General features: G+C 38.0%; 1 protein-coding gene across 7 annotated transcripts in view; it reads right to left on the bottom strand.

Annotated features, from left to right (window-relative positions):
• Positions 1-18,017, bottom strand: part of LOC124276547 (ribonuclease P protein subunit p14-like) — a 62,598-nt gene extending 44,581 nt beyond the window's left edge. For 5 of the 7 annotated variants that reach the window (XR_006898565.1, XM_046712188.1, XM_046712189.1 and 2 more), the window contains exons 1-5: positions 17,894-18,008; positions 16,456-16,559; positions 15,381-15,468; positions 14,651-14,727; positions 13,773-13,851 (exon numbers count right to left, since the gene is read on the bottom strand). Coding sequence is in view for 6 of the 7 variants with exons in the window: in XM_046712188.1 (XP_046568144.1) it covers positions 13,773-13,851; positions 14,651-14,727; positions 15,381-15,468; positions 16,456-16,544 (333 nt within the window). In the remaining variant the exon portion in view is untranslated. Of the gene's footprint in view, positions 1-13,772; positions 13,852-14,650; positions 14,728-15,380; positions 15,469-16,455; positions 16,560-17,880 lie in introns of all 7 variants that reach the window. The other 2 variants (XM_046712185.1, XM_046712186.1) reach the window with 2 other exon arrangements.
• Between the last annotated feature and the right edge of the window lie 7,226 nt (positions 18,018-25,243).

Here is a 25,243-nt window from a genome sequence, read left to right as displayed (position 1 = left end):
TTAGCTATTGCCGCTGATGAACAGGGACGGAGTAATTCAATGACATGAGTTGCACATCACACTTCAGATGTTTGTGTGGTGTGTGTGCGCACACGTGGATGTGCGAACATGTGTCTGTCATTTTGCATGTGTGATTCATCTCTCTCACTCTTTCCCTGCTTAAACTAGTCGGGGCTTAAGCTGGTTTTATAGTGCTAGCACATTGAGACACCTAGCTAACAAACTCTTTGATATGTTGTAACACAGATCTCACATCTGACCTGATCACAAAAGCCAATAGCCAGGGTCACAACTGTTGACTATGGAGCAAGTGCGGTAATGCTGTATTCCATGTCGGGTCTAAATGCTGATGGCACCACACACAGTACCACCAATTAATCGTTCACCTTGCCTGAATGGTTTCGACAACAGCAGCATGGCTAGCGACACACTCTGTCAATTGGGTTTGACAGAAGCATCGAGAGCAATAAGCAGCCAAATATAGCACAATCAGACACTTGGTTACTGGAGTCCTTGGAGTTTTCAGTATTTGTAGGTTGTAGTTTAATTCCTATTGTAGGTTATGGTCTAATTCTAGAAACCTGTATTGATTATTTTCTAAAATTATGAATGACAACACCCTTTGACTACACAAGCAAAGTGCAGGTTACCCGTGGCTTCTCTCTATATATTGGGGCATGAGTGGTTCAGTCATCTGAGGTGCTACAATTGTTATGCAGAGTTACATCCCTTGGACATGCCAGAAACCTATGATCATGGGTTCAAATCCTGGTTGGCTCAAATCACATTTCTACGTTTGTTAGCACACCACTCACTCACTCACTCACAATATACAGAGAGAGCATGAGTGAGTTTTAAACAGCATATCTGTTACTTAACACTTGCATGGTGCAAAATTAATTGGGGATTCAAAACCTTGCTCTTAGGAGTCTGGCATGTGTAAGGGAAGCAACTGTCATTATCTACGGATCTTTAACTCAGATGAAATGGTGTTAATTTGAAACTTGAAAGGATGGATCCAAGAATTTTTAAAAATGGAAAGTAGGTTTCATATACCAGTAACACCTGTTTCCCCTACCCGACCCCCTCATCACCATCCCCAACAATCAGGCCCTACCCCCGTGAAGACCCGGTTAGAATTAATCTTTAGTAACCCATGCTTGTCGTAAGAGGCAATTAACGGGATCGGGTGGTCAGGCTCGCTGACTTGGTTGACACATGTCATCGGTTCCCAATTGCATAGATTGCTGCTCATGATGTTGCTCACTGGATTGTCTGGTCCAGATTATTTAGAGACTGCTGCCATATAGCTTGAATATTGCTGAGTGCGGCGTAAAACTAAACTCACTCACTCACTAAACCCCTACATTCCACCCCTGCCGTCTGCGACCATGCCCCACCCCAAAACACAAATCTTCCCCAACCCATAACTCCATGAAATGACCCACAGTGCCAAACATTTTGTAAAACCCTACATATGGAATAATGTGATTCTCTTGATAATCTGGTGGGCATTTCATTGACTGGTGTACATACAAATATGAAGAAAAATACCCTGTGGGTTGGAACAGAGATGGAGTAGAAAGAACCCTCAGTTCAATACTATGTAACATATTCATGGCCTGTGCAGATGAACACACTCCAACCATCATGCAGTGTTTGATCAAAGCAAACTTTAAGTGTTTTAACAACCTTGACAGACCATGCCAGAGGCAAGGTTTCACCGACGTTTCGTCAGTCAGTCAAGTCATGCCATCTGGATTTTGGCAAACGTCAGCGATATCGACGTGTCATATTAATGTCCATTTTCCTCAACCAATCAGGGTCATCGAAACACACTCGTGGGACTAATTTCTTCCCTGGCCCTTGTACAGTCGACAGACAAGCCTCTTGAAGAGACTAAAAGCCACAAGAAGGGTGAAAATGTGATTACAATTTAGGCAAGAATCACAATGAAGTGGACACATTGTGCTCTAACAAGATATTTGCTACAATTGATTGAGGCAAATCAGCTTTGCAAGGACTGTTGGGATGGCTGTTAAACATAGACTCCACGACAGTTATAAGTATGTTGGGTTTTTTATTCTCACACAGGGCCAATGATTGGCACTAACATTTCAAAACCTCCCACTATGGTACCAACCAAAAAATAATTGCAACAATAATGTACTTCTGGTTAAATTTCTCTTCTCCATACGGAAAGACTGACCTACTCTAGGGGAGGACAGCATTAAGAGCCCATCGTTTTTAACAAAGCTGATAAGAGGTAGTCAATCTAAATGAACAAGCAACATAATGGGATTACTCTAGTGATGCTGTTGGCTGATAATTTAATCTTGAAATCATTCTTGGTGAAGACACAGATGATACTTATAGGAGTGTGAGCAGGTTTGAGATAAAATCTCCTCCAAATATTGTTCCAATGTGGGGTGTTAAACCCAGGTTTTGGCAGGACTTCCACTTAGCAATTTGTCAAACATGTGACAAACTTATTTCTGGTCACCATACAGAAGATGGTGTTTATTAATAACTGTTTTGTCATTGAAGGGATGAATTAAAGTATACATGATGTGTAAAATTCATCTGGTATCTGGTTTTAGCTAAAGGTCATATAGTTATCCAATTATCCTCTGATTTTTTAGGGGCCGTTATTAACTCCATTCTTGTGATAAATGTAATTACTGGTATTAAGAAAATGATGGTGGCAATTGTGTGGTCTTTGGAGGCCATGGGAATCACTTCAAATACTGCACTTCAAATTTTCAAATGTGTGTATTTATTTCTCCAAACTAAAGTCTGACAATAGCAATATTACAAACCCATATTCTACTCCCTTCAACTCTACTGCAGGCAATGCAAGACACCACATGTCAGTAACACACTGGCAGTCTAGCTTCTCTCTTCATATCCTTTGCACACATACTTAGATAACTTGATAACATACTCTATTTTGTATACATTTCTCAATTTTTCCTAATTAGATACCCTTCTTCAAATGTTCAATATCTCACATCAAGTACACAATCCTTTTCACATATATTTCAAAATTAAACATTAAATATATCAATTTAGTCAACATTAGACCAATGCAACCAACCTGCATCTATCTAAAGCTTCTAGTGATTTCGACAGAAAGTGAGTGATTTTATTGCCTCCAAAATCAATGTTTCAAGTCCACTTAATGTAGACATATTCAGGTTATTCTGCATACAGATCAAATCAACATTCCAAATAAAAAAACAGAATAGACAATGATTGTTGGTCTTCCATGGGACCAAATCACTGTTCATTTCAAATAAATGTGCAATGTCTTCCGGCAGTGATATTGATCCCCATTGATCTTTTCACGGGCTAAAAGTCAAGAGGCACCTCAGAAAATGGGTTTAATCAAGGCAAAGTTTTAAAAACTGTGTCGGAAATAAAGAGCAGATTATCTTGGAATCCTACAAGCTGACTATCAGCAGTATCGACTCGAACCAGAGCTTCCCCCACAATAATAATGTAATTTTTAGAGTAAAATTGATATTTTATACTTATCCTGACTCATGCTCTTTTTGCTTGTCTTCTTCTTCTTGCGAACATAGTGGAACACTTGTATCTCCCTAATTGAAGCTCCCTTCAATGTAAAATCACTAATTAGTACATCACGAGTTACCTCCCTTCCACAAGCGCGTGAACGAGGGCGCCACCTCTACCCATGTGCCTCACTCTCTCCTCATATACTGAGCCCAACATTTGAATTTACAGGGAAATCCAAAGTGTTATGTGGGGAGGATGGGAGGGCTTACCTCATGAGTCAGGATAAGTATAAAATATCAATTTTACTCTAAAAATTACATATTTTTCCTTATCCTGACTCATGCTCTTTTGCTTGTAGAATCCTAACGGAAAAGGAGGTGGGAATATATAATACTTTGGATTTTAATAATTAGTGATTTGAACTGTGATGATTGTAATAACCCTATGGGAACTTCATAAAGGCACTGAACTGATGAATTCCTGCTGCTAACTTATCAGCTGCCATATAAAGGTTATTACAATGTACTTATTACAATGTACTTATTATGATAAAGTATATATAACATTAATACAATGCTTAAGACTAATAGACTTAAGCTTGTTAAATTGCTAGTATAAACTCCTTAGAGTTTGTTAGCTAAATTACTTTAAGATATAAACATAGTACTAAGCTTAAGATATGCTTAAACTTAAGCTAATTATATAATAGCAAAACTCTTTAGAGTTTGTTAGCTAATATACTTATATGATATAAACATAGTGCTGAGCTTAAGATATGAATAAGCTTTAGCTACATATATAATAGCAAACTCTGTAGAGTTTGTTAGCTAATATATTTTTACAATATGAGTATAGTACTGTGCTTAAGATATAATTAACTTAAGCTACATATACAATAGCCAAAACCTCTGTAGAGTTTATTAGCTAATAGACTTATATTGTAACCATAGTATTAAGCTTAAGATATGATTAGACTTAAGCTAAATGTATATAGCAAAAAACTCCTTAGAGTTTTTTAACTAATATACTTTTTATGTTAAAAACATAGTACTGAGCTTAAGATATGATTAAACTTAAGCTATATATATATAAAAGCAAAACTCCGTGAGAGTTTGTTAGCTAATACATTTTATAATGTAACCATACTGCTTAAGATATGATGAACTTAAGCTAAATATATAATAGCAAAACCTTTTAGAGTTTTGTTAGCTAATATACTTATATGATATAAACATAGTATTGAGCTTAAGATATGAAGGAAACCTTAAGCTACATATATAATAGCAAAACTCCTCAGAGAGTTTGTTAGCTAATACATGTTATAATGTAACCATAAAGCTTAAAATATGATGAAACTTAAGCCAAATATATAATAGCAAAACTCTTTTAGAGTTTGATAGCTAATATACCTATATGAATAAGCTTAAGTTACATATATAATAGCAAAAACTCCGTAGAGTTTGTTAGCTAATACATGTTATAATGTAACCATAAAGCTTAAAATATGATGAAACTTAAGCCAAATATATAATAGCAAAACTCTTTTAGAGTTTGATAGCTAATATACCTATATGATATAAACATAGTACTGCGCTTAAGATATGAATAAGCTTAAGTTACATATATAATAGCAAAAACTCCGTAGAGTTTGTTAGCTAATACATGTTATAATGTAACCATAATGCTTAAGATATGATGAAACTTAAGCCAATTAGCAAAAAACTCTTTAGAGTTTGTTAGCTAATATACTTATATGATATAAACATAGTACTGAGCTTAAGATATGAATAAGCTTAAGCTACCTATATAATAGCAAAAACTCCGTAGAGTTTGTAAGCTAATATATTTTTATAATATGTGTATAGTACTATGCTTAAGATATAATTAACTTAAGCTACGATATAATAGCCAAAACTCTGTAGAGTTTATTAGCTAATGCATTTATAATGCAACCATAGTACTACGCTTTAAGATATGATTAACTTAAGGTAAATATATAATAACAAACTCTGTAGAGTTGTTAACTTATATATTGTATGATGTAATAATCATAGTACTGTGATGATAAAAAAGAACTTAAGCAAATTATATATAGCATGTAGCTATTTAGTACTGTTATAAGATAAGTAGAAATCTGTAAGATTGACTTATCTTCTCCGAGGAACTGTCAACTGTTGTGCGAGGACCCTGGAACCGAATTGGTGGATACCTGAGACGTCCTTGACGGTGATATCTCTCAGATAATGGTTGGCAACCACCATATCGGATCTCCAGAAATAACCCCTCCATAATTTCAAATAACATTTGTGTAAATCAATTGTAGCAGTTAGCGCTCTAATATCATGAGTATTAGAAGCTCATGGAGGGTCGGATCGGGTCCATCAGTCTTGTAGGCACATAGTATGACAGTTCTGATCCAAGGAGATGGTAGTACATGAGACTTCCGTCTGCGTAACTTGAATATAGAGGAAATAATCTGATGCATTTTTCCCTCCTGTTTGGTTCGGTGGAGATAAATTTACAGTGCTCTTGCTGGCCATCGTGATAGAATCATCGATCATGAAGTCCAAGTATGTCATCCAGGCGTGTTCATAAACCTCACTTGTGAGGTGTTGGAGCACTATATACAGATCCCGAAGTTGGAGCTGAAACTTCCGCTTTAATCCTCCAATCAGAAAGCTTAAGTAGGTTTACTCACCATCTAGTTGTGTTAGTAGTTTGATGATGAAATTCAGTTGTAGACTGAGACGCTGTGGATTTAGATCCACTTGTATTCCGTCGTCTAGGTAAATTCGCTGCAAGTCCTTTTGACGATGTAGGTGCACAACCAGGTGTGTCTGTCCTCGTTGAACTTTATGTAAAATCGCCTGACTGCCGTGCTCCCTCGCCCTAACTTGACAGGGGAGGTCTCTAACCTGAAGAAAGCAGCCCAATCATGAAGGTTCAGATTAACTGGACTGTAAGGAGGCTTGCTCGCTCACTGATATATAGTTGTCACTTGTAACGTGAGTCTTGAACTGTGAACTAAGACCGACCTCTCGCGAGAGTCGTTGTCCATCGCGGTCCAATCAGAACAAGGCATTTTGATTCTGTAGAATACCCGCTGTGATGTCACCGTGTAGCAGGAAAAACCTTGTATAAAATCTTGCCGCCGTTTATATTAGCATAATCGCCGGTCTTCACCGTAGCTTTCGAAGTTACCCGGTGACCACGTGTTTCGAGGGTTAATGGTAAACGCCAGAAACCTCCCGCGCGAAATACCCTCGCTCTGTAATATTAATGCTGGGTAGGTTATTTTCCTGCCTGTCGGAAAGTAACTTCAGTTTTGGATATAATTCGACTTCCTTATATAAAGGTACAATAAACTTGCAAGTTGTCAGCTTGTAGACTGTATACATGAATGTATCGCCATAATTGTAGAATTAAAGCTGAACTTGTTGTACATATTACTTCTCAGAAACGTTGACGATTATGAGTTATACCGCTGTAACAGGTTGCTGTTCAATTTCGATATTGAATTGTCTGCAGATCTGCGTAATGGTCACGCGCATGTAGATAATCGATATCGTAGTGTGGGATAGCATATTCTAGCAATCTATACTGAAAGTTGATTTCTGTGAATATCTATGAAACGTCGTTGACTAATTTATATAGCGACGTTCTGTGTTGTAAATAGCCTGTGCAATTGTCTTCGCGAGGCTTATAGACGGCATATGGCATACAGTTGATAGACACTTTATGCGATGTCTTGAACGGACTGACGAAAGTAGCTATATATGACGAGTGGCTAGTATATGGAGACCTTGGAGGATACTTCCTCGGTGAACGCCGAGACTTCACGAAGCTCTCGAAGTATCCCTTCTAGATCTTCTGGGTGAAGCAGACTTGAGCCACTTAGCCTTCAGCGACCTTCGCGAAGGTATCGAAGTCAGAGCCCGATCAGTATATATATATGTAATTTTTAGAGTAAAAATTGATATTTTATACTTATCCTGACTCATGCTTGCTTCGTGAACGACCTCTGTGTTCAACAGGATGTGGGGTCGGCGGCGCTCCTCCTCGGACGGCCCCCTTGTAACTGGTGAGGCTCTAGTTCTTCGCCGGAATGCCTGGGACTTCCTTATCGGCGTGTCTAGAGTCCGATCAATATATGAGCGTTAGCTTCATACAGGGTGTGGTTCTTGCTGGTTCTGCATAAGTAGAGCCGAGTAGATCATCCTATCATCTTCAGAAGTCGTGGTCACCTAAATCTGGTGATAAGAATCTCATTGATCGTTCTAGATCTATTAAGGCCAAAGAACATACGCCTCTGGCGTTTGAACTTACATGCCTTTATGGTAGGCTGTGTCCACATTCTGTGGCACCGCAGCAATCGGGTCGATCGGAGGTAGGGTGGACGACGTCTACATCGCCTTCCTTCATCAGGTATGTCTGCGCTGAGTTGCCACTCTTGGACGGTGAAGATAAATCTAGGTTGTTTACCATCCAATATCTTATCTCAGCGCCTGAGAAGATGATGTCTCCATCATCTTCTGTACCAGCATCGGTGATGAGAGGTTGATGCTCTTCTGATGGTGACCTGTGTGCTGCTATCTCTATGTCGGGTGACGCTGCCGACTTGTGTGGTGACCTGCGAGGTGATCGACGTGGTGATGTAACGTGGAGATCGCCGTGGTGAACGGCGTGGAGATCGTCTAGGTGATCTGGCGCGCTATGGGATGACCTTGAGTCCAAGATCTGAGGATGAGGCCGAGGACGGTGACGATCTCTCCGTCTCGCTGAAAGCCTTCGCGAAGACTGTACATCTGGGTCCTTCGTCGAGGTGGTCTGTGACTTCCTTCTCAAAGGCTGCTTCACGCGGGCTGCTACGCTGACTGGGGTGCCTCTGGGGTGTTGTCTGCGCTGCTCAGGCCCTGGGCTGGCTGCTTCTCCCGCCTGTAGTGGCCCTCCATCATGGTCATGATCTGCCGCAACAGCTCGCCTGGGATGGTCTGCGACGAAGCGGTCGGTGCCCTCTCTGCGATGACAGCTGCTGAGCCCTCAGGGAAGTCGTCTGACATCAGTGTAGAGACATCAGGCTGCATGGCGATCTCTGCTGATGTCACTGGTCGCTTCTTGTATGACGCCGGGATGATGATCGGTTGATCATCGTAGAGGCCCAGTTCAGCGGCTGGAACAATCTCGGCTGAGAAAGTCCTAGTAGACTTCGCTGATTTCCCCTCAGAGGTCGACGCTGCCCTGGGGTGCTAAGTCTGCGCTGAGTGTTGGTAGCGACGGGACCCTCAGGAAGATCATCGAATATCAGCGCTAGTACATCAGGCTGCATGTTGATCTGCGCGCTGACATCACTGTTGCCGACATCGGTCATTCTTTTGATGTACATCAGGTATGATGATCGGCTGATCATCATACAGGCCCAAATCTGCGACGGGAACAATCTCGGCTGAGAAAGTTCTAGTAGACTTCGCTGATTCCCCTCAGAGGTCGACGCTGCCCTGGGGTGTGAAGTCTGCGCTGAGATGCAGTAGAAGCCCTCTAGTCTTCGGCTGCGACGATGGGATGTCTGGGGAAGCAGGACGCTTCTTGAGGCGGCGGACTACGCCCCACGCCTCTCCACCACTCTAGCGGAATACCAGACGGAGGGGGGTCACCAACCGCAGTAGACTGGCGAGGGTTCAGGTGTATCAGTCATGGCTAGACTCTGCATAATGCGGACCTATCTGCTGCGCTGCCTCAAACATAAAGTATTTATTTATTAAAGGCAGAATTGATAAATTAGTACCGCGAACTGCCACGTGAATAAAATGAACATGGCGCAGTACAGCTAGGGCATATTAAATGGATCAGCAGCAGAATAAAAACGTAATCTGCAACAGTACAGAATTTTCATCAACGTAATCCACAGAACAAACATGGCGCCCCGTGAATAAACAGTAGAAACACGACTAAATATCAATATATAATTGTTGAAGGATACTAGCTAAACCTCTATAGATGTCTATACGAGGTAACTAACTAAATATAATCCAAGGATATAGTGTGTCGGAGACACAGGCGCTCACGCCCAGCTCACTGGGCTAAGAAGGAGAGAGTGAGGCACATGGGTAGAGGTGAAGCCCTCGTTCTGCCAGCTTGTGGAAGGGAGGTAACTCGTGATGTACTAATTAGTGATTTTACATTGAAGGAGCTTCAATTAGGAGATACAAGTGTTCCACTATGTTCGCAAGAAGAAGAAGACAAGCAAAAAGAGCATGAGTCAGGATAAGGAAAAATAAAAGGCTGGTCAAGCAAACCTAAAAAACAATGGGTTTCCGAGAAGTCTCCCACTGGCTACTCCTCAGCAGTGTGGGTGTTATCTGCCCATGAGTGACAGGACTGTAATGGCTATGGGTGCCTGGCAACAGCCTGGTAATGTCAAAGGTAAATATAGTGCCTTATAGTAAATGTCCAACAACAATTTCACTACATATATTTTGATGACTAAAGATATTAATTTGATCAGCATATATAAAATTTCAAATTTTACTTATTTTTTGAAAATAAAATCTTCAACATGGTGATGTCAGCATCAAATAAGTGTACATTAGAGTGGGGCATTGAGCATTCTCACAGCCTGCCACCTGACAGTGCGAAATGCAAATCTGGATTTAAAAAAAGAGAAATATAGTTTCAAAATGTATGTTTTGTAGGCTGTCCACATCCATACATTTTACAGTTAGCCTTAATAACATACTGCTTTACACTATGGCTTAATTTCATCATGAACCGGTAGGTCAATTTTGTGATATTTTAAGGAATGTACTTGAATACTGCATAGCTTTGCATTAAAAGACAGCTTTGACAAGGCAAGGAGGCCACACCTCATCTGTGTATAGGTTTGAACCCCAGCCTTTAAAGCCATGACAGGTGAACTATAGCAGTGTATGAAATAAGGCCCGTCCGACAGCCCGAGACGGGCTAGATTTCTGCTGGACGGTCTAATTTTACAGCTAGCCATCCCGATGGACACGTGAAAAAAATATTCAGATAATGTGTCCACTGGCACTGTCTATTTAGTATTTAAGAAGAACTGGTTAAATCTCTTCTGGGCTGGTAAGTTTTTGAAGTTACCAGCCCAGATGTCTGGCTGGGTTTTTGGCTTATTTCATACACTGACTATAGATACATGAAAGAATCGGGTGATCCTAAAGTATTTAATATAACTGATCATGAAGACTGTGACATAAATTGTATGAAGCATATTCCATAAGGTCACATTGTTTATGACACAAGGAAAACAATCTTAGAGTGAGTGCATATTATTCCAATGCCCACGTTCAGTGGATCAGTCCGTCAGAATAACATTTTTAGACAATATCAAATAAAACTGTTTGACTTAAAGAGTTTCATTTATCCCATTTGCCTGTACTTCCACATGAACTTCGGTTGATGCATTGGTCTTGAATGAATGAATTGTGGTTTAGCATGGAATAAATCATCATTACACAGTTAAACCCAGGTTGTTGCATTCATGTACACATACTTACTGGCACAACCATTTACATTTAATGCATTAGTGTTTAAAATATACCAATCATCATTTGAGAATAATACTTAAAGGTGTCCTAAAGTTGATGCTGAATATGCTGCAGTTCCCAAGCAACATTGGATACTGTTTGTGTGACAACAACTACAAGTAGCCTGTCACACACAGTCAGGTCACTATAGGTCAGAGGGGAAGCCTAGTGGTTAGAGTGTTCACTCGTTTGATTCCCCACATGGCTACAATGCATGAAGTCCATTTCTAGTAATATCGCTGGAATATTGCTAAAGGCAGCATAAAACCATACTCACTCACTCACCCCTATACATCCCTATCAAATGGTATATATTAGTATATAATAAAACATCAAACACTATTGGCAACAATTTTGTGTAGTGGGATATTCAACCAATCACCCTAAGCACCACTTGCCTCGTGGTAAAAGACCCAGGTTCAATTCCCGATATGTGTACAATGTTTGAAATCCATTTCTGATGTCCCCCGCAGTGATAAAGCTGCAATACTGATAAAAAGCAGCATAAATTACAACTCACTCACTCACTCACTCTCAAAGTGGATGATTTACCTATATACCTTACTTTTATAGGTTTACCTATTTAATAAGTTAACAATTGCTTCCAGCGTAATAAAACGAATATTGACCCTCTTCTTTTCCCATTTGGACGAATTATGAAAATATTCTAAGGAGACAACCTTAATCCTAATGGTCATCCTCCATTCTTATCCTTCTACAAGGGTCATTTGCATGATGAGAGCTATAAGATGATTTTCTGTTAGCATACCCAGGTGAGCTATAAAACAAATTGAGTCTTGTTCTTGTGACCACCTGGAAAATTATATATTCAAAACAAGGCTTAAAATCATATTAAACAAACAGTCTATCCAATGAAATTAACATTTGCAATCAAGCATCAACATTGTACACATATATGGAACCTCTGGAGATCTACTAAGCCTTTCATTTATCTACTTAAGCTATTAGACTAAGTTTGGCCACACTATTTGTATTTCATGGATTTGATAACCAATTAGTTTTATTACGTCAAACAAATATCATAATAAAAATCAGGACATCTAAATTTCTTTTTCTGTACATCTGCCATACAGTTCATTAAATAGGTTTGCTAAAAAAAACAAATATCATTGAATGTTAATTCTGCATAAAAGCAAAAGATGTTTGATATTTTTACAGTTAAATTCTATCTATTTAATAAAGATGTGATTAGCAGTCATGTGTAGCACACAACTTGTAATAACAAGGACTTTGGTTTTTGTGTAGTTTTTGAGTTGCATGCACCTCGTATCTCACAAGATTCTCACACACGATTCAGCAACATGGAGTTGTCAAGTGAGTGAGTATGGTTTTACTCCACTTTTAACATTATTCCAGCAAAATCATGGCAGGGGACACCAGAAATAGGCTTCACACATTGTACCAATGTGGGGACTCGAACCTGGGTCTTGGTGTGACAAGCAAATGCTTAGACCACGAGGCTATCCCACCTCACCTGTCATCAAATGAAGAAGAGATCCCAGCAATCAGTTACCCTTAGTTTATAAATGAAATGACTAAGGATATATCATTATGTCATTTCTTAAATATTTGAATATTTTTTAAAAAACAAGTCAAAGTATACATAACTGTTTCCTGCTTATAAATATTCCCAGCAATACAAGATTTATAAAATATATTTTCATTTTGATTAGACTTAATATGTAACAACATGGCGGGTATATATGTGACCTAAACTTGTGAAACATGAACCCTACTAACCATACTAATAAAATTCTGAAATTATAAATTTGCTGAGAGAAAATATTATCTAACAAGCAGTGAAACACACAGTTATTGTCTTTCATCATCACGGTTCATTTATTAGAATCAATAATTAAACAACTCACATTGAATGACACTATCTACCTCTCCACACAGCAGATACGAGAATGTATGTATTTGCGAGCTGCCACATGAGGCCAACACATGGTGAAAGGGACATAACTCTCACACAAGAAATATATGTCAAGGACATGCGTACCACTGGTTTAGTGGGACCAATCAATTCATTCTCTAGTCTCATTGATTGACAGTCAAATATCAAATGTCCAAATGATATATGTCATATTTGGTAATCTTTTGTTTTGACTGCAGCTCTTAGAAACATTGTGACTTATGTTTATCAGTATCGATAGAAACATGAATGCATAGAGATGTTCATGTTGTCTGAAAGGCCAAGCCTGGAGTGTAAAACCCTTTAGAAATCAAACAATTTTTTTATTCACCAGGAATTCAAAATTTAAACAATAGGTTTCAACAGACATATTATTTCTTGTCTGTCTTGATGATTCCAACATATACATTAAGAGGCTAAAGGGAATGGATCTTCATTTTAAAGTTGACACAAGCTACTACACACAGCGTCATGTGCTTTTGCTGCTACAGCTGACTTTGACAGCTGACAATATATATACATGTATATATACATCTGTATGAAATCAAGTCTTAAACATATATAACAAATACATATTTCAAGATATTCTGTGTATGAATGATAAAAAGAATAACTGACTTCTCTTACAAGAAGAGATTATCTGTTCTTTCTGGAGGCCATCCCTTTGCAACGAACTAAACTAATTTACAGAGGACCACTAACAACTGAAATTATATTTATCCAAAACTATTTCTCATTTTATCGATTTGATAAATTATTACCTGAAGAACTCTAAATGCACATGGTTCTCCCTTAAAACTGCTGCAAAGTGTCAATGAACTCCACACCTTCACTAAATTCCTGAAACAGTCAAAGGGGAATAACTCTGAACACACAAGACAACACATGTATTTGATGTGGCCAAAATTGACCAAAATCAATGTGAATTATGCTATACTTCCAACTTGTGGTTCTGTTATCTGTTATCTACGGTCCACGTTGGCTTTGTCTCCAGATTAGTCATTCAAGACACAAACAAGGATATTCCATGGTCAGTCGCCATAAAGCTGGAATATGGCCAGAATTGACCAACATCGATGTGTGTTATGCTATACATGCATCTCATGTCTCTGTCATCTATGGGCCATGTTGGATTCTTCTCCAAATTATTCATGCAAGACACAAAAAGAAAGCCATAAACATTATAAACATGAGGGACATAGAAATTATTACACGAACAAGTGTGTCATACAACTTATGCAAAACAAGTGTGAAATTTTGTAAGTCATGTGGCACACTTATGAGTGTAATAATTTCTGTATTATCCATTTTATTCATGTACATTTGTGCAGTGAAAAATGGTAAGCAAGTGTGATTGCCCTGTTCATTGACGTCACATTCAATTGTATAATGACGTCACAGGCAATGAAATACAGATGGTTGCTAGGCAAAAGTGATATGTGCACATATGATATATATGACACTGGTTATGTTTCATCAGATGGATAATAATGGTTGTTAATGTATGTGTTGGTTGGACATTTTTTAATGTATTGGAAGAGGGAAGTTGATATTTTACAGATCTTTTGAATGTCCACTTTTTATATTTTGTCATAATTTCTAAATTCTTTTGACATTTCCTCTCCTTGACTTAACTCACTTGTGTGTCACTCTGAGAATTGCTGTACAGTCTTTCAGAGAATACTTCAACACATCTGATGTCAGGCTACAGCCCACCTGCAAATATACACAAACACATAAACTGCCATCTGGGACAACAGTGTAGAGTTGTGTCCCTTAGCTCTATCAGGATCTGATGGGGATGGCTCTGATCCAACATTCCTCCAAAATACAACTGATTATCTGTTACCACTACATCTGTGCTAGTAGCTTTAAACACCTGTGAATTGTCTGTTCAGACTTCTCTTTCACTTGAAGCTGAGACAACTGAAACAATGTGACAAAGTGGATAGAGTGTCTACCCAAATAGTAGAGGGTCAGAAGGAAAAATGGACTCAACCGGGCGATACTATACCATACTACCTTGTAAATGGCTGTGTAACCAATATTCCATCCAATAATCATATATTTCTCCAGTTTCAATGAATATATTGCATATGTTTTTTTACCAAGGCAGTCACAGAAATTGCCCAGAGCAGTTTTTGCGAGTGTTAACTGTATCCAAAGGACTGTAATACTCAAAACATTTGGGGGTTATTGCAATGCTATTCATGATAGTTGATGTTCTTGGTTAATTTGTATCACTGACTATGTTATTAGCAACTCTTAAACATCAAATGCATGTAAGAGCAAAACATATATCTCACTGTACGATGAACAAGGGAGATAATTCTACGGACATGTAACCTTTTACTTGCATTGCAACTTACCTCTCCGTAGATTTCCTTGATCATGCCACTGATGAGAGCCTTCATCTGAGATTCTCCCACATCTCGAGGTTGTCCATCTTCAAATTCTCTGAAAGTGCAAGATCAAAACCATCAAAGAAAATAATTATGAAAATAGTTTACATAACAGGAATCCAAGGTCTTTTCTTACAGTCTTCTTCTATGACATAAAAACACCAGGGATGAAATGTTAACACAAGAAATTATACATCCAATTTGCATAAATCTTGTGACATTAAATGAGACAATCAACCAAATCGTAAAGATTAATGTTTCATTTCAGATTGGTGGATTGCTGAGGTTTAACTTCCCATACTCATCCACTGACGTGCACCATAAATCAAGTTGTCACAGTTTTTAGTGTACACAGAGGCTCTTCATAGTGACATCTTAATTTCCACTAATGCCTTTCCACATGACAACCACTAACATGAATTGTTCTCATAAAGACATGGGGTGCTTAATGGCTGTATTTTCACAATGGCACCTTTATAATTCATACAGAACTATCACATTACAATTAGGTAATCTATTTTATCAGCTGACTGTGACATTGAGAATTCCATGTTGATTAATAACTACAACAGTTTCTGAAACATTCTGAAAGCAGTGAAACTGTATGTTGTTTTGATCTATCACGGTAAATTCAATAAATCAATTCCAAATCTTCCTGTGAAGGAGATGTCATCAAAACAATTTGCAACCTTTGGATTGTTAGCCATCTACACTGTGGTTAAATCCACACTGTCAAACAAAGTTCTCATGTTGAAAATGTTACAGAAAAGGACGAGGAAGCAATGAACAGTTACACAGGGCAGTCATGGAGTAGTTAAAATTACTGAAAACTCTCAACATCACTCTCAGGTTTTTCAATACCATTGTGTACAGATATTAGACAGCTGAGACAGCAGAGCATCTACACCGTGACCAAAGCAACCCTGTTTGGAGGTTGACATCAAAGAACATTGTTTTACCAGTGTATAGTTACAAAAAAATACTTTGCAGGGAATTGTGATGTGTTTCTAATGTTTGTGATGCTGGATGAAAAATTACTTACAGTTTGACTTTAATGTATTGGAAAGGCAGTGGTCCCTTGCTGACAACCCGCTGGTACTGAGTATCCTTCTCTCCTGTTGTCTCTGTCATGACAGCCTTTTCCTGCATGTGATATCAAGATTTTTCCTTTTATAATGCTAATGAATGTTATCAAAAAACTAATTTTATCAAAGAAACATAATTATGCTGAAGGGGTCGTTGTCGGCACGGGTACTTCAGATATGTACCCCAGGTTCGTTTCTGTATACAGATATATATATATGTACCCTGGCCATAATGAGAATACAGAAACGTACCCTAGGACGATTCTATTCCCATTGTGTCGTATTCTTGATCGGAACTGTCATGCTGTTATATTAGATGCATTTGATTGCGTTATGTAAGTAATGAGAATACACAGTAACGGATATTTCGCGATGCATATGAATACCACTCGCAATCAGTTGAACAGGAACAACTACATGCGGTTTCGGTTTTGGATTGCGGAATATGGACTCATCCGACTTTTGGGGTACCGGGTACGTTTCTGTATTTTGACTTTGTTTAGGGTACATATCTGTATACAAAAACATACCTGGGGTACTTATCTGTAGTACCTGTGCCGACAACGACCCCTTCAGCCATAATTATGGATTATTTGATTTTGGACAAAGGACATTAATTCAGGAAGGACAGGATAATTATGCACAGACGGAAACATTTCCTCCCGTAACCCCCGTATTGTTTTTAATCATTATATGCCTAAGAATATACGCTTAAGTTTTTGTCATAAACAGCCTATACCTAACCCTAAAATCTAACCCCAAACCCATAGGCGGATCCAGAGGGGGGGTGCAGAGGTGCGCGCGCGCACACACACACACACACACACACACACACACACACACACACACACACACACACACACACACACACACACACACACACACACACACACACACACACACACACACACACACACACACACACACACACACACACACACACACACACACACACACACACACACACACACACACACACACACACACACACACACCCTTGTGCTGAAAGTTTGTTAATTGACCATTGAAACTCGGGTGAAAATGAAGTGTGCATCCCTCTTTTTCTCAATAGTGTGCACCCGCCCCCTTCTCAAAAGCTGTATCCGCCCCTGAAAAACCTAACCCTAAACCCTCGAAATAAGCCTAACTAATAGAATACATTTCAAGCGGGGGTTACGTGCGGAACTCTTACCCATACACATTTGTACTCATAATCTCAACGTGACGTATTCTCGTTTTACTGGGCATGTTGAGTCTCTAAAATGCACGCGCAAGTAAGTGACTGTAATTTGTAAACAAGCGCCGAGCGGTACAGTCTGGCTTGTTAGATTCTGTAAAATTCATTTAAAAACTCTGTAACGTTCAAAACCTTGTCATCATACTTATTCACAAGTGGAAATCTTTCAGCAACAGACTCACACTAACTGTCAAACGGTACAAAAGCAGTTTGATTATTCGTTGTCACATATCAAGTATGGTGATGGAAGCTGACATTTTCCCTCTTTCTATGACGTAGTACACACCGCAGTAACTCGCGTGACTAATAAACGTACCGCTAAAAATAGCGTTCATTACAGCAAAGCTTCACGCCCTTTGTAAATACTTAACAACAATTAAAATCAAGAGAACTTATTTTGAACCTGAACCTCAATCCTAACACATTCAACAATGGAAACACTCATATTTTGTAGAGTATAAAATGAATATGATATCAAAGTGATAACTCTCTGCTTATCTGTGTTATGAACAGCGTCAGTATTTATTCCGGAATTCGATTATCATAATTAAAATTAGGGGTACTTAGACTCAAATACTCTGGAAAAATAATTTTTTAAGGGTCAAACATAAGATTATGCGTCCAGGTCCATACCCGATATTAGATTATTTTGGAAAGAGGAGTGTGCCGCTTCTGTAAGGAGATACTGTTTAAAACGATAAATAAAGTTGATGGAACCCCGGTAAATGACCGTTGTCGTAGTACTGACTGCTGTGCAACGCTGAAACACTAAGAAGTGGCGCGTCTGTTGGATCTAAAACTCAAAAAGACCAATTCATTATGATGAGAAGTGGCACATCTTAAGTTGAGCTGAAACATTGAAAAGAAATGGCGTGTGTCAGTTGCAACCATTATATTCAAAGACTGGTATGTCTTAATAAGAATTTCCGTGCCTCATCTGGATCGAAAATATTGAATGGCATATTGAGATAGGTAGTGACGCACATCAGCTGGAGCTAAACTTTTACAAGACGAAATCATTCTTTATATCAAGAGGCACGTCTAGACTGTATCTAAAACATAAGAAAACCAACGCATTTGTTAACAGAATGTGAACCATCTGAAAACAGATTCCTTATATATCTTTCTGACATAGTGCATCTTTTATTTCATAGCAGCAGCTTAGAGTTATTTGTTGTCAACCAATTATACGAACAAACGAGATCAGACTTCCAGACGACCTCAGCTGACACTACAACTGCCTTTCTACGGTAACTGGGGTATCATTGGGTGTGGACAACACCTGCAACTCATTCTTACACTTCACCATGAATGCGGAGAGTTATACTTTCCCCGCTACTCGGAACATTTGGACAAGCAAAATACACCCCCTATATCTACTGACCACATTCTTCACAGGGAAAGTCCAACATACATGGCTTTCTCGGAATGAGCCCTCGCGACCCTAACCCATGTCCAGGCACCTCGGTCGTCCAGGTATGAAAAGTGCGCGCCTCAAATGGAACTGAAATTTCAGCGACAACTCGTTATAATAAGAAGTGAAGCATTTGGAATAGAGACGAAATATGTGACACATCTCTTAGCATGTTTAGCTGAAACATAAGTGACAACTTGTAACAGTGACAACATATAATACTAGCAAGCATAATAAAGAACTCATGATACTTGCAAGTTAAGTATCTCACGTTTAGCTGAGACATAAGTGACAACTTATGATTGTCACAAATATTACACTAGCAAGCAAAGTATCTGAGGTGGAGCTGAAACATAAAGAGACTAGCAAGCTAGGTATCTCATGTGGAGCTGAAACATAAGTGACAAGACATAATACTATCAAGCTAAGTATCTCATGTGGAGCTGAAACATAAAGTGACAACGTATCATACCTTCAAGCTACGTATCTCAAGTGGAGCTGAAAGATCAGTGACAACATATTATAGTGACAACATACGATACTAGCAAGATAAGTATCTCATGTGGAACTGAAACATATGTGGCAACATATGATAGTGACAACATATAATATTAGCAAGCAAAGTATCTCATGTGGAGCTAGAACATAAAGTGACAACATATAATAGTGAGAACATATTATTCTAGCAAGCGAAGTATCTAAGGTGAAGCTGAAACATAAGTGATAACATATAATAGTGACAACATATAATACTAGCAAGCTGAGAATCTCATGTGGAGCTGAAACATAAGTGACAACATATAATAGTGACAACATATAGTATTAGCAAGCTAAGTATCTCTAGTGCAGCTGAACCATAAAGTGACAACATATAATAGTGACAACATATAATACTAGCAAGCTGAGTATCTGAGGTGGAGCTGAAACATAAGTGACAACATACAAAAGTGACAACATGTAATAATATAACAAGCTAAGTGTCAGAGGTGGAGGTGAGACATAAGTGACAACATATAATAGTGACAACATATAGTATTAGCAAGCTAAGTATCTCTAGTGCAGCTGAACCATAAAGTCACAACATATAATAGTGACAACATATAATACTAGCAAGCTGAGTATCTGAGGTGGAGCTGAAACATAAGTGACAACATACAATAGTGACAACATATAATACTTGCAAGCAAAGTGTCTGAGGTGGAGCTGAAACAAAAGTGACCTCTGTTAATACTAGCAAGCTCAGTGTCCTAAGTGAAGCTCAAACATAAAGTGACAACATATAATACTAGCAAACTAAGTATCTCACGTTCAGCTGAAACATAAGTGACAACATAAGATAGTGACAACATATAATACTAGCAAGCTGAGTATCTGAGGTGGAGCTGAAACATGAGTAACGACTTCTAATACTAGCAACCTTAGTATCTCAGTGGAGGTGAAACATAAGTCACAACATATAATAGTGACAACATATAATACTACCAAGCTAAGTGTCTCCGGAGGAGCTGAAACATAAGTGACAACATACAATAGTGACAACATGTAATAATATAACAAGCTAAGCGTCAGAGGTGGAGGTGAAACATAAGTGACAACATATAATAGTGACAACATATAATACTAGAAAGCAAAGTATCTGAGGTGGATCTTCAAACAAAAGTGACAACATATAATAGTGACAACATATATATTATAATACTAGCAAGCTGCGTGTCTCCGGAGGAGCTGAAACATAAGTGACAACGTACAATAGTGACATCATAAAATACTAGCAAGCTAAGTATTTCAAGTGGAGCTGAAACAAAAAGTGACAACATATAATAGTGACAACATATAATACTAGCAAGCTAAGTATTTCAAGTGGAGCTGAAACATAAAGTGACAACATACATTAGTGACAACATATAATGCTAGCAAGCTAAGTATCTCATGTGGAGCTGAAACATAAAGTGACAACATATAATAGTGACAACATATAATACTAGCAAGCTAAGTATCTCATGAGGAGCTGAAACATAAGTGACAACATATAATAGTGACAACATATAATACTAGCAAGCTCAGTGTCTGAGTTGGAGCTGAAATATAAGTGACAACATACTATAGTGACAACATATAATACTAGCAAGCTAAGTATCTCAAGTGGAGCTGAAACATAAGTGACAACATACAATAGTGACAACATATAATACTAGCAAGCTAAGTATCTCAAGTGGAGCTGAAACATAAGTGACAACATATAATAGTGACAACATATAATACTAGCAAGCTAAGTATCTCATGTGGAGCTGAAACATAAGTGATAATATATAATATTAGCAAGCTAAGTATTTCAAGTGGAGCTGAAACATAAGTGATAACATATAATAGTGACAACATATAATACTAGCAAGCTAAGTATCTCATGTGGAGCTGAAACATAAGTGATAACATGTAATAGTGACGACATATAATACTAGCAAGCTAAGTATCTCTTGTGGAGCTGAAACATAAGTGACAACATATAATAGTGACAACATATAATACTAGCAAGCTAAGTATCTGAGGTGGAGCTGAAACATAAGTGATAACATACAATAGTGACAACATATAATACTAGCAAGCTAAGTATCTGAGGTGGAGCTGAAACATAAGTGATAACATGTAATAGTGACGACATATAATACTAGCAAGCTAAGTATCTCATGTGGAGCTGAAACATAAGTGACAACATATAATAGTGACAACATATAATACTAGCAAGCTAAGTGTCTGAGGTGGAGCTGAAACATAAGTGATAACATACAATAGTGACAACATATAATACTAGCAAGCTAAGTATCTGAGGTGGAGCTGAAACATAAGTGACAACATACAATAGTGACAACATGTAATAATATAACAAGCTAAGCGTCAGAGGTTGACGTGAAACATAAGTGACAACATATGATAGTGACAGCGTATAATACTAGAAAGCAAAGTATCTGAAGTGGAGCTGAAACAAAAGTGACCCCTGATAATACTAGCAAGCTAAGTGTCCTATGTGAAGCTCAAAGATAAAGTGACAACATATAATAGTGACAACATATAATACTAGCAAGCTGCATGTCTCCGGAGGAGCTGAAGCATAAGTGACAACGTACAATAGTGACATCATAAAATACTAGCAAGCTAAGTATTTCAAGTGGAGCTGAAACATAAGTGACAACGTACAATAGTGACATCATAAAATACTAGCAAGCTAAGTATTTCAAGTGGAGCTGAAACATAAAGTGACAACATACAATAGTGACAACATAAAATACTAGCAAGCTAAGTATCTCATGAGGAGCTGAAACATAAGTGACAACATATAATAGTGACAACATATAATACTAGCAAGCTAAGTATCTCATGAGGAGCTGAAACATAAGTGACAACATACAATAGTGACAACATATAATACTAGCAAGCTAAGTATCTTAGGTGGAGCTGAAATATAAGTGACAACATGCAATAGTGACAACATATAATACTAGCAAGCTAAGTATCTCAAGTGGATCTGAAACATAAGTGATAACATGTAATAGTGACGACATATAATACTAGCAAGCTAAGTATCTCATGTGGAGCTGAAACATAAGTGACAACATACAATACTAGCAAGCTAAGTGTCTGAGGTGGAGGTGAACAAAAGTGATAACATATAATAGTGACAACATATAATACTAGCAAACTAAGTATCTGAGGTGGAGGTGATACATAAGTGACAACATATAATAGTGACGACTTATGATACTTTCAAGCTAAGTATCTGAGGTGGAGCTGAAACATAAAGTGACAACATATAATACTAGTAAGCTAAGTACCTCAAAAGGAGCTGAAACATGAGCAGCAACATATTATACTAGCAAGCTAATTGTCTAATTTGGAGCTGAGACATAATCAACAACTTATTATAACAGCAAGTTTAGTATCTGAGTTGGAGCTGAGACATAATCAACAACTTATTATAACAGCAAGCTAAGTATCTGAGTTGGAGCTGAAACATAATCAACAACTTCTAATTGCGACAACATATAATACTAGCAAGCGAAGTATCTCGTGTGGAGCTGAAACATTAGCGTCATTAAAAGAGCGAAGAGCTGGAAAGTTTAGGAATGCCCCTAAAACTCTCTAACATAATATGAATGACAATATGTGAATGAGTACTCAATGGCTCAAAAAGTAATCTAAAGCCATAATGTATTCACGAGAGCATGGGTGCATTGTCATACTTGTGTTAATATTAACGGAACAAGAACATTTCTTTACGACTGTTCAAATACTTTCAGTGTCAATGGCACTCTGACTTTGACCCTTAAACGCAAAGAGACTGAGTGAGTTTAGTTTTACACAGTTTCTAACAATATTCCAGCAATATCACGGCGGGGGACACCAAAGAGCAAAGAAACTCTTGGACCAGCTGCAGGTCTCAGAATAACATTCCCTGAACTTCCTTTGTAAGACTTCAATGGGTGGCGGTGGTTGTTAACACACTTGGTGGTATTGACATCATAAATGATGTCAGCTGACATCTGTAATCTCACAGCAGTACGGCGGAATATACAGTTATTGTAATGAATATTTGTTATGACATGTATAAAACGTCAAAGCAAAAAAATAACCATTTGAAATAGCGTTGAAATTACATGACTGAATGAGTGATAATGGATCTGTGATGGCACCAGACATTTGTGAATTTGTCTGCCGTCATTAGAACTGGGCGTTTGACAATAATTTTTAATTTTTAATTAAAGAAAAAGATGCGTTTTAATAAATACAATGCTCATTCTGACTGATTCTGTGAGCGCTGTAATTTAAGTGCTATTGAACATGAGTTCTATTTTGTTCTTGTTTGTCCTTTCTTTAAGGAAAGTCGAACAAAACCCATACTAAGTGTTTTTCGTCATTAGAGCCCTATTTAGGAACCTTTAACAATAGCAGCCTATATAATATTGTTCGTATTATTAACAGTGCGTGGCCGGGTTACTACGTCACATTTGCCACATTCCCAACAGAAGGTAATATGGTTCGGCCTGCTTAAACTTTGTTGATTTTGAAACAATATGCCAAGAACTCTTTAAACATTTCATTTGTTACAGAAACTGAAGAATTTATCATTGGTGTATAACTGCTAAAAATATTTCATGTTTTTTGTTTCAGAAATCTGAACAGCGAAACTCACGATGGTATACGCACATTTAAAAAATTCAATAAAGTTCAGGTTCAAGGAATATACCCCATTTTACTTCTTTGGCAGGCGTTTAATGCATGTAGTTGGAGCAGTAGGGAAGGATAAGCATATATGGATGAACTACGTCTCGATTACAGTGAGAGCGACGGTTAGGTGTACTTCTAACAATCTATGTGAACGAGTGATACATCATTTTTTTAAGAAAGCTTTCGATTGGTCAGTGAGTCAGTAGTGGGTTAGGTCTTTGGTATCGGAGCAACATGCATGGGCTTTACACATTGGTAAAAAGGACCCAGGTGCCCGTTTTAAGAGCTTACGCTTTAATCGCCAGGTTACTCCAATCAAAACCAGGGAACACTTTCGTTTCCCTCACAACGGCTTCCATAATACAACAATTCACTGTAATACATACCATTTCTAATAGCCGGGAGCACGGAAAACTCCGTGTAAATCTGTCAGCTTCCAAGAAGAAGGTCATTGCAATGTATACTTCCAATTTCGGAAAGTTTTTGAACTTGGGGTCATAAGTAACTGTTACACCATTACTAATACAAAAATTCGAATAATTAAACCATCATCATCAAAGCGAAGGGTTAAAATCCTCTTGTACATACCGTCAGATGAAAACAAATGAGGTCGTAATATATACTGTTCTGTATCAAATACAAAATTGGGATATAAACATACTTTATGAATCTTTGAATCGTCACTACCAAAGCAGCTTTGAACACTAATCTTATTTAATCACTTTCACCCAAAATAATATATCTGGTGAATTTTGTGAACATGTTATGCATTACATGTACACTTTCAGATAGTTCAATGGTATACATATATTTATAACATGCACTTACCTTATCGTTTTGTTAAACATTCCTTAGAAATTGTCAAAATGTCGTC

The sequence above is a fragment of the Haliotis rubra genome, unplaced genomic scaffold, assembly GCF_003918875.1.
Source record: "Haliotis rubra isolate DU_JTF1 unplaced genomic scaffold, ASM391887v1 Scf21, whole genome shotgun sequence".
NCBI classification, from domain to species: Eukaryota; Metazoa; Mollusca; class Gastropoda; order Lepetellida; family Haliotidae; genus Haliotis; species Haliotis rubra.
This window is presented reverse-complemented; position numbering and strand designations above follow the sequence as displayed.